The sequence below is a fragment of the Diorhabda sublineata genome, chromosome 1 (genome assembly GCF_026230105.1).
Source record: "Diorhabda sublineata isolate icDioSubl1.1 chromosome 1, icDioSubl1.1, whole genome shotgun sequence".
Taxonomy (NCBI): domain Eukaryota; kingdom Metazoa; phylum Arthropoda; class Insecta; order Coleoptera; family Chrysomelidae; genus Diorhabda; species Diorhabda sublineata.
In genome coordinates this window covers 33,409,652-33,420,684 of record NC_079474.1, presented here as the reverse complement: position 1 = coordinate 33,420,684, position 11,033 = coordinate 33,409,652, and the positions used below count along the sequence as shown (strand labels likewise).

Here is an 11,033-nt window from a genome sequence, read left to right as displayed (position 1 = left end):
GATATATAAAAGAAAATTTGTTTTTTTTTTATTGAAACCGTAAGTCCAAGACCATAAAAACAGATTTTGGTTACTAACTTAGCATATTCTAACCTAACTTCTTATATTTTAAAACCCAAAGTGCATTTTATAATATTTTCTACATTTAATTTTATATGTTATATAATAGTATAAAAATTTAAGTAAAATTACAATAAAAACCATACCTTTAGTTTTTCTTTGGAACATATGATTCTGAGCAAATATTTTTTGCCGACATCGGCGATACAACTCTACATTCACAATCTAAACCTTCTTGGTAATTGGCGATCGTGTCTACAACATTGTAAGCGGCTACGTGAGCAAAATGTTTGCGTTGATCGGCTTTGGCATCTAAGAAGTTGTTTGAAACAAAAACGTTACCACGATTCTAAAATAAAAAACATTCAATCAAACAACAATAAGTTGTTTATAATATTGTTTATATAATTCATGATAAAATTAACCATTTGAAATTAGAAATTGATCATATTTATGACATTGAATCTTTTAAAGTCTCTGAAAAAGTCAGAAAATGATTTAACATCCAAATGAATCGCTTCGAAATACCTCATCACTCAATAAGTCGTGTGACTAACTAAGAAAAACACATTTTTTTGCCAAAAATCAATTTAATTATCAATGTAATCTCCTTCAAGAGCAATACAATCATTCCAACGCTTCTCTAACTTCTCGATGGCTTCAGTTTCAGCGAATGCTTCTCATTTGAGCTGAATTTCACAACGGTGAGCATTTTTTTGAGATTAGCGAATAGCCAGAGTCACTGGGGGCCAGATCTGGACAATACGGTGGATGAGAAAGCGATTCGAAGTGTAATTCGTTCGCTGCATTGTTTTAGTGAAACGGTAGTTTTTCTCTCCCATTTGGAGATGGTTGATAAAAACGATATTCCATGCGCATCCCAAAAAAACTGAAACCATAACCTTCCCAGTCGACTGTTGTGTCTTCGGACGTGGTTCACGTGGTGATGATATATCTTCGAGTTAAAAAAAAATGGACTGGATGGAATGGATTTAAAGATATCGTTCATGGGGATACCAGAAACTCGCGTACACGGCCAAAACAAGCCAGTTATGAGCGTTTCCAGAGATAAGAAAATTCTGCTCCTATGATAACTGAAGTGATCAGCAAGATTATGGTAAACTGTCACGAAAACTCATCGCGTTCATACGCTTGGAAAAGACGTGGTTTAATGACTTTTGTTCTCCTGAGGGTCTAACAATGCGTGTTAAATCTTTTGAAGCTTCTCAAAAAGTTAGGAATATCTCTGGTATGTATGTAAGTATGATTCATAAACCAAATCTGCTATCGAAATCGCGTTGTGTAGCAACGAAGCAACCTTTCACCTAGTAGAATGTTTTAACGACGAAGTCGACAATTATAGAGAATTTTTATAAGCCGTATCAACACACATCAACATCGTATTCTCTAAAATTGAACTGTAGTCAAATGTCCAGTGACTAAGATGTTAAGCATTGATCTTAACTCCAAATTCGGATTGGAATAAGACAGGATTTGGATACGTTTAGGCTGACATAGTATGATTGGTTCATTTATTTTATAATCGTAACGAATAATCGATTATTATTCATTCATTCATAACTCAATAAAAACCAATCGAGATACGTTGTACTCAAAACTTGGAATTGGCAAAAAATTTACCTTAACAGTAAAATCAACGCAATAATCATCGTATTGAAGGTCTTTATAAAGTTCGGATGAGCCATCTGGTTTTTTCTTTCCTTGACTAAACGTGAAAACGTGTTCGCTGTTGAAACCAATCACATCAGACGTTTTCTTCTGGTCTTTGACGTGGAAGTTTTCGAATGGAGTGAACAAGTGTATGGAGATTTGATTGTTCTTGAATAATAAAGTTCTAAGTTTCTGTAGCTGAAAAAACAAAAATAATATCAACATATTTCGATGTATTACAAATTTTATGGATGGGAAAAGTCAATAATCATAGTTGCAGGATGGACGCAAAAAAGACAATTTAAATGAGAATGAAACAACGGAAGAAAGGGAAATGAGGTTAGTGAACACTAAGAAAAACACAGAAAATGATGATGAAGAATTGTCAAAGAAAAAGAGGGGATGGAAAATACTTGCCTGTGAAAGGAAAGTTTGAAAAAATGGATCGAAGATGACACGGAATCCCAATTGGACTCCTCAAAGGAAATAACGAAGGCAGCGCTGACGCCTACTTTGAAGGAAAAACTCGATAATTACGGATAGAACATAGATACAAAGAAGACAATTAAGATAAGAACGGATTCCCAAAAATAATAGAGAGAAATGAAAAAATGGATGGAAGAGAACACGAAGTTCCAATTCGACATCTTAAAGGGCATACAGAAGGTCTATTTTGAACGATGAAGACGATAATTTTCGATAGAACATAGATACAAAGAAGACAATCAAAATAAGAACGATACGACAAAGGAAAGGTAAATGAGGTTGGTAAACACTAAGAGAAATACAGAAATTGATGAAGAAGAATTATATAAGAAATGGGGAATAGAAAAATACTTGCAAGGGAATGGAAGTTTTAAAAAAAATAGATGGAAGAGGACACAAAGTCTTAAATCGACGAATATAGAAGGTAAAGATGAAGCTTATTTCGAGGGAAAAAGTCAATAATTACAGATAGAACATGGATAAAAAAGACAATTAGAATGAAAGCAAATTCCCTAAAAAAAATAAAGAAAATGATGGATGGAAGAGGACACGATGTCCCAATTATACTCCTCAAAGGGTGTATAGAAGTCAACGCTAAATCAGACGCACAGTTTGAGAAGAAGAACGCTTCTAACTAATAGCATCAATATCTAAGAGAACTATATAAATAAAAAGGCTTTATTAAAAAATAATTACTTACTGGATATAGTTTTCCAACTTCACACGGTTTACCCGTTACGGCGATTATGGTCTTCGCGGCGTGAGCTCGGAATGGGTATTTGTAACCTTCCGTGTAAGTTCTAGCTTGAAGATCTTGTCCTAGAGCTAATTCCACGTCTTTCAAAATACTATGTAGTGCTTCGACGGTTTTGGTTAATCCGGCAACGTTGAAATCGTTTTTAGGCGGATCGACGAATTTTAAATCAGGTAATTTTCCTTTGTAAGTTAATTTCCCACCGACGGTAACGTGACTAGGTGAATGATTTTCCCCTCCGTAGGTGATTAGGTGAATATCGACGTCACTGAAATATATATTTTCGTAATTTTTCGATATATAGGTAAGTATAATACTTACGTAATTCCTTTAGTAGCTAATTCTTTGATAACCTCTTGAATTAATGGTTTAATCAATTCATTGTAGACTACTTGGTTCTGTTTAACGGTGTCTACCAAAAGAACGATATCGGCGGCATTAGTTGGTACTTTGACGCTGAATTTGTCTCCAACTGAACGAGGTGTTTGTCCATTTGTACATTTCACTGTTGAACATTGAAAATTATTATTTCTGTCTTTACAATCTCACAAAAAATCTAATCAATTGAAATTATTCATCGAAATGAACAACTTCATGAGGTTACGAGGTTTCTCTAGTTCCGTAGCTGATACAACAGAAGGGTTCAGGTCCCACGAAGGGATTGTCTGTTCCCTATTTAGAAGGCACTTTCCAGTAAATATGCCCTCAAATTATTGCGAAATGCGGATAAAAATGATATCGATTTGATTTCAATCGGCAAGTGATTGTGCATTTTTTTGCAATGTAAAGTATTGAGCCCTTAACTAATTCTGAACGTGGAGTGGGTTGATAAAGGTAGTGCTGCGCGTTTCTAAGTGGATAGCCGTGCAACGACTTTTCTGAAATTGGAAAAACGTACTTACGAATTAGTCTAACGGATTCAAAGACAAATAAGGAAGGAAAAGTAAGAATTTTTAATCTTCTAAAGATGTCCCTGCTGTTTATTCCCAGTATATAACAACTCTCTTTTGTAGTTTGAAGGGTATATCGGAGATACGACTCAATAAGGGTATAATAAACTGTCAAGGAGGTGGATAAGTTCAGTTTTTTGGAAACAGCAAAGCAAATGGTCGCCTGTTTTTTCGGAATAACTAGACATATCGCCTCCTTTCCTTTAGATCAATGTAAAATGGTCAATTCTGTATGGTACACCAGCATTTGTTTCCTCCAAATTGTTTGCAGGTTATGTCACTTAAAAATCACATGCAGCGTATAAAAAAAGAAGAGTTTGACAACATAACACGAGGCAACTTTATTAGGCAGTCTATTAACGAATATGATTAAAAAACTTACGTAAATTAGGTGGAACTGATACGAAAATGTTATGCCGTAAGCAACTGGCTACATAGGAAGCAGCTACGGATTGTAAGATGTTTGGTGTGTTGGATGCCAGTCCTGCTGTACAAGCGGCTTTGAACGTTTCTGTATCGACGAAAGGATAGCACAATCTCATCGGCGATTCCCAATCGAACAGTTTGGTACATTCGGCGTTCACCGGTCCGGCTGCAGGTACAACGACAGGTTTACAATTTCCGATCTTGTACGAATTTCCAAAGTCGCTTTCAGATGTTACGATCTTTCCATTGGCGGCGGTGAAGTCGTCGTAAGGTTCGTTGTTACCTTTACCAAGAAGACCTTTAATTTGTCCGTGGTAGAAACCTGAGATGAAATAACCACATCCTCTCAACGTTGGTGTACAAGCTACTGTAACACCAGATTTCGAAGTAAGATATACCATATAGTAGTCTCTGTAAACGCTGAGTCCTGATTTACGAATAGGTAGTTCTACATGAGCTGAAAAAAAATTTTTCATTCGACACAGTTTTTAAATAGAAATAATTCGAGTACTTACCGTTGTTGAGGGTCACTTGTCCGTTCTCGTTTACGGTAACAGAATCATGTTGATCGGCCAATGATATAGCAGTTAAATGACCATTAGAGTAAGTACCAATAATTGTAAAGTTACCATTAAACGCGTCTCTAGCTAATAAGTATTTGCAGTTAGCTGGGAAGTTGTAGTATTTTCCATCGAAAGTGAAGATGTATTGTCCTTCAATTGTCATTGCAAACACTGCAAAAATAAATAAAGCACTTTAGTCCACCATTGTTTTTTTTAATGTAATTAATGGCTCGAAATGAACTAACACAGACAAAGGCGTTATACCTGACCCTATTACGGTTAAATGAAGACTATTTACTTTATTAGATACTAAAAAATCGATACTTACGTTGGAATGGAGGAATCCATTGAGTCGGATTGTTAAACAGTGATAATAAGAAAGTTACTATCTCTTTAGATGGATCTTCTTGTAAAATGTAGGCGATTGGTGAGAATTTGACAGCTACGAGTTTAGGTAACTTATTGAAGATGTCTAATGAGAGAGTTATCTGCGGTTGACGAATATCTGATGTTGTATCCGTTAGAAGGAACAAAACTTTCTTGATGAGATTGATATTAGCCGTAATTATTTTATCAAATACCGCGAAATCGTCAACAGGTTCTTGTTTGATTTTCTGGAAAGAAAAATAAGTGAAAAATTATCTACGACATAAAATTTTTATTGTATCTAATCGATTTTCAGTTTTTGTATTTAAAAGAACGACTCCATTAGTAGTTACACAGTTAATATGAATCGATCCACTGCAATAATCGTTCGTACACTACTTTTCGTTGAGAGTTAGACCAGGTGGACCACCAGGGGTCCACGGGAGATAGTCTAATCTCCAATAAGCTAAAGCAACGTTCATTCGACCCTGAAGTATCAATTTCAACTATTTATAATGAAAGATTAGTTTTTAAAAAAGCGTTTTAAGATCGAAGAATGAGAATACGCCTTTTTGAGACTACGTGGACTGTCCTCAACAACAATTTCTATGAAAATCGATAAAAGTTTAAAAGACAATAAATCATCGTGAATAAAACAGGAATTAGACACTATGTCCAGAACCTCTGCACCATTATAATATATAAGAGATTGTAAATTTTGAAGAGCTGAATTTAAACATGATAGTAACTAACTGATACTACCAATACTTTTCATACAACCCTTATAAATCAAACAAAATAAATAGCTTTAATGAAAAATATATCAAAAATTTTAAAAAACGCTTTGAGTGACGTCTTCCAGCTATTATTCATCGATTTTTTTTTTCGAAATAATTAATTTATGAATGCACTGGTAAATAGACACGTTTAGAAAAATACTCTGAACCTACCGGAGGCAAAAGAATATTCGGATCACTGTTTTCGTTGATTAGAAGTGAATATAACGAAAATAAAAAAGCACGGAGGATGATAACCAACAATAGCAACTAAGGGTTACATCGTTCGGTCTTTTAATTGAAAAAATAACATAATTTCCAGCTGAATTCATAGTCATAAGTCATAAGACTTCTTAATCCATACCATTTTGCCCGGTCCTGGGCATCTTGGATCCGATTGGAAGGTAACCTTTTCGAATCGTGCTTCTATCTCGTCGGCGGTCGACTCCTGTTGCTGTATGCTTCAAATCTGGGACGCCATCTCGTGTCATGTCATCCCTAACATGAAACTCTTCATAGCTGGTTGAATTGGATCGCATGGACACGTTGGTATATCTGAGCAACATGTCTCAGCTGTTTAGTACGCAGGATTTGATTGTCTCTGTCCATTCGGATAAATTAAGTCTTGGTAAAAACATTTTAAATGATGGGCAAGATGATTCGTTTCCTGCGATTGGTTTTCCTGATTTTTTCGAATACTTTTGGCAAACAAAAGCTGGTTTACCAATGAGAATGACCGTTTTAAGTTGCTAAGTTCATCGTATAGTTTTTTCTGTTTATGAGTTGATTAATATCAATGAAGATGTAACCCCTAATTTTGTTTGTAGCTTGTATTATTTTTGTATATTATTCCAAAAAAGCCAATAAACTAATTATTTTTAATGCCGATGAAATTGATAACTACGTAATTTAAAAATTCAATATGTTAGTTGTCACTTTAATGAATTTATTTACCTTTTCCAAGTAACTGACGGTCAAATCTACGATTTCATTAATTTCTGGTGCAATAAATATTTCAGGCGGTACCAAATCTTTAATAGTTGCAGCGATTTCTTTAATACCTCCTACAAGTCCATCGGCATTTGGTATTCCATTCTTAACAAACTGTAAAATAAAAGTTTTGTTATTTTATTATAATTATTATTAATATTATTTACTTACGTCTTCCCATTCGGCTCTCAATTCCTCAACTATGGGAAGTGCTTTAAGTTCGTCGGAAATTCTCTTATACAAATCTGAAATAATCTTTCTAACTTGTACGTAAGATTTTTGAATGAATCTCCCGACATCTTGACCCAATTCGCTGACAGTAACAGCGAGTTGCTTGATTTCAGGTTGGTATTTTTCTATAACTTCACTGACGAGTGCTAAATAGGCCGAAACTATGTCTATTAACATATTAAGAATTTCTCCAAAGATACCGAGGAGTTTTTCAAGAAGGTCTCTGAGTGCTACAACAATATAATTATCGAAAGAATCAATTAGAGCTGTGGTTATTCGTTCTACAGCCACTTCTATCGATTTAATTATATCTACTACAGTTGTAAGTACTTCACTGAGAACCTCGAAGAAGTTTACGTATACGATTTTAAGAACTTTTCTAAATTCTTCAAGGGATTTATCTTGATCTAGTTCATTTTGTATTTTTTGTAATTCCGAGTCGTAATATTGAAGCACTGGAAGGACATCGGGAACGGCGGTTTTGAACATTTCAGAAAATTTGTTTCCTTCTTTTACGTAATCGTTGCTAATTTCCTTTCCGATATTTTCTAATCCCTTAACGAACGTTCCTACGTTTTCTTTAGCATGCGTCAAAGTGCTTTCAATCGCTTTGGAATTGACGTTGTAATCGGGTTTTAGGAAATTGGCATCGTCCAATTTGACTGTAACGTGGAAGAGGTTCGCTTTACCTCCGCTCGTAATCAGGTCGCTGCGGACATCGGCTATTTGTCCAGGAATGAATCCGCTGTTGAATTGTAACTTCGTCTTGGGATCATCTAAAATTGATAAACGTTATAATCTGCATGAAAATTTGCAATTGCACTAATATAATATAAACTCGAGACCAATGCAGAACTGTATTTGATACTGTTGAAGAAGTTTTTGCAATTTCGTGACTATGACGAGTCGTAGATCTATTAGTACATATTATAGACAAAGACTAAATCAAAAACTATGGTTTTTATCAAACAAAAATGTGTTCTAAAGAAAAAGGAGATGATCCTATCGGTGGGAAAGTTGTTGGCCGATGTTTTCTAGGATTCATAAGATCTATATCTACATCGATTACCTGGAGAAAGGAAAAACAGTCATTGGGTTGTACAATACCCAATTAGGTCCCAGAAGTACCTGGATTGACCTAGAGATGGTTGTAGTTGCTTGAAAAATATTGTATATTTATACAGCATATGATTGAAGTTATAAGACGCCACGTATTAATTGCTTGGCAGCCATCAATATTGAACGTTAACAGGGATGATCGTTGACCGAAAGTGCACAAACTAGTAGAAATAGTAGGCATATTAACTGAAAATTTCGACATTAGAAAGCTGTGCGCAAGATTGGTGCTGCGTTTGCTCACAATGGAACAAAAATAGCGTCGTGAAGATGTTTTTGCGTCGTTTCGAAACAAAAGAAGAATCAAAACCGGCTCCAAAGAAGACAAAGATCGTTCTATCTTCAGGCAAGGTCATGGGGTCGGTTTTTTGGGATAATTTCCATTGACTATTTTAAAAAAGTAAAAATTATCAACGGCGATTATTATGCGGACTTATTGCAACGTTTGAGACAAGAAATCGAGCAAAAACGGCCGCATTCGGTCAAAAAGAAAGTGTTGTTTCATGAAGACAATGCACCAGCTCACACATCCGTTATTGCGACGATGGCCGTTGATACCTCATGCACCCCATTCGTGATGTTTAGCCCCTTCGGATTATTTTCTGTTCCCTGACTTGCAGTTTATGGCTATTTTGAGGAGCTTGTCGATTCTTATTATAAAAAGTGCATCGAACTTATTGAACATCGCTGGGAAACGTGTATGGGGCTAAAAGGAGACCAAAATTTTTGTTTTTTTTGTACTTCTCGTAGAAAGCCGATTGAAGACCGAATCGAAGAAAAACGAGTCTCATTCAACGAAAAAAAAGTTCTTCCATTATGATAAGGCTATCGACACGATTGGTCGCATTGGGCTAATGTTTGCTCAGCTGATTTGGTCCAATGATATTTCTTTTTATTACCAAATTTGAAACAGTCATTCACCGAGCTGAAATCTGACTCAAATGATGATTTTATCACCCACTTTTTATTTTTAGATCTCGATAAAACGTTTTTTCAGATAGATTTAAAGAAGTTGAGACAGTATTGGAAGAACGTTTTTTTCGTTTTTGTTTTGTATTTATCGGACCAATATCCACATCTCCATGATTCTCTATAATGAGATTTTGGTTTCCCCAAATGCATTATCATGTCCAGTTTCTTTTCCTATCTGCGAGCTCGATGATTAACATTCGTTTTTCCAAGAATCTGATGGTTTTTATATTCTATCCATATCTATCTTTAATTTTCTTTTCCTTTCTCTTTCCTACGCTATCTTTGGAGATTTTCGTCCACTTTAGTGCAGTTGGCGTTAATTTTACAAATCTTCTGAGCAACTAGTTTATGGTCTTCCTCTTCTAGTTATAAGGTTTCCAGTTGTTTCTTTTCCTTTCTACCAATTCGATGTTTAACATTCGTCTTTCCATTGATTTGATGGTTTCTTTTATTCTTTCCCTATTTTCTTTTGTAAATCATCAAAGCATCGACTTACTCCTCCATTTCCAAAAATATCATAGCAAAAAAAAACAATAATTTGACACCAGAGTCCTGACATAAAGCAAAAATTATAACAAAATACGTTTGAACATTGAACATTCAACGAAATTATCGATCAATTTTGATTCAAACTTACTTTTGTATCCAATAGTACAGAGAAGGGTGTTGAATTTCTTTATTTCCAAATGAACTAAAACAGGTTTGTTATCATACGAAGAAATTTCGCTGTCTATAATTTGTTGATCTCTATTTATGTTCATTTTGTTTTCAATCTTGATCAAATCGATATTCATGTATCTTAATATGAGTTCAGCATCTTTTTTACTTCCTTTAATTGAAAATAAGTTGTCGTATTTTGAACCTTTCACGTTATACGTCAATCTATCGATGTAGTGTCCAGAATAAGTTTTTTTGTCCAGTTGAACGTCTTGCGTGAACAAAATATCGATACCAAGACCATTGCTTTTGACGCTGGTTGTAGATTTACTAAGATAACCGGTTGGTCCGTCTTTTTTCATCGAGAATTTGTATTCAGCAACTAATTTCTGAGCAGTATCTCTGAATATATCGAACGCTAAAGTTACAGTAACATCTGGGATTGGAGATTGGTTACCTCTTACAGTATTCAAGGAAATACTGAAAGGCTGAAAAAGATAATTATTAGTGATACATAGTGAAACTAATTTAAATGCCGTTATACTTTTTTCAATTCGGGGTGCGTTAATCTAACGTCTCCACTAACGATTCCTTTACTTTTCGGATCCACGTTTACCCAACCGCTGAGAGCAGCTTTCTTGTTTGGTTGGTTCTTTTTGTCCAAATAGAAAGCAGCTTCTGCTGAAACTTTACCGCCGGTATGTTTGACGTCTTGGAGACCTTTTACGTGACCTTCAAGGGAAATTATTCGTTTGGGGGTCGTCAATGAAATACCGGCTTCTTCGGGGTGAAGATAGACGTTGTACGAGTATTTACCATCGGCAGATCGTTGGAAATGAATATCGACTAGTTGATCGAAGACGTAATTGTTTCTAGTTGTTACAGCTTTTAAACCGAATTCGTTCGGAACGCCGAGCTTTCTCAAATCGACTGTGATTTCCAAAACGTGGTTGAACTTGTTGATATCTGAAAATATACATATAAATGAATTTGTTTTATAATTGAAATTGTTGAT

The 11,033-nt window shown here is 35.1% G+C and overlaps 1 protein-coding gene across 1 annotated transcript in view; it reads right to left on the bottom strand.

Annotated features, from left to right (window-relative positions):
- Positions 1-206: 206 nt before the first annotated feature.
- LOC130445181 (apolipophorins) overlaps positions 207-11,033 on the bottom strand; it is a 36,476-nt gene continuing 25,649 nt past the window's right edge. The window contains exons 12-22 of the mRNA XM_056780755.1: positions 10,563-10,984; positions 9,999-10,506; positions 7,214-8,049; positions 7,007-7,156; positions 5,239-5,524; positions 4,863-5,081; positions 4,304-4,804; positions 3,293-3,476; positions 2,918-3,239; positions 1,702-1,929; positions 207-409 (exon numbers count right to left, since the gene is read on the bottom strand). Coding sequence (XP_056636733.1) covers positions 209-409; positions 1,702-1,929; positions 2,918-3,239; positions 3,293-3,476; positions 4,304-4,804; positions 4,863-5,081; positions 5,239-5,524; positions 7,007-7,156; positions 7,214-8,049; positions 9,999-10,506; positions 10,563-10,984 — 3,857 coding nt within the window. The 3' untranslated portion in view covers positions 207-208. The remainder of the gene's footprint in view (positions 410-1,701; positions 1,930-2,917; positions 3,240-3,292; positions 3,477-4,303; positions 4,805-4,862; positions 5,082-5,238; positions 5,525-7,006; positions 7,157-7,213; positions 8,050-9,998; positions 10,507-10,562; positions 10,985-11,033) is intronic.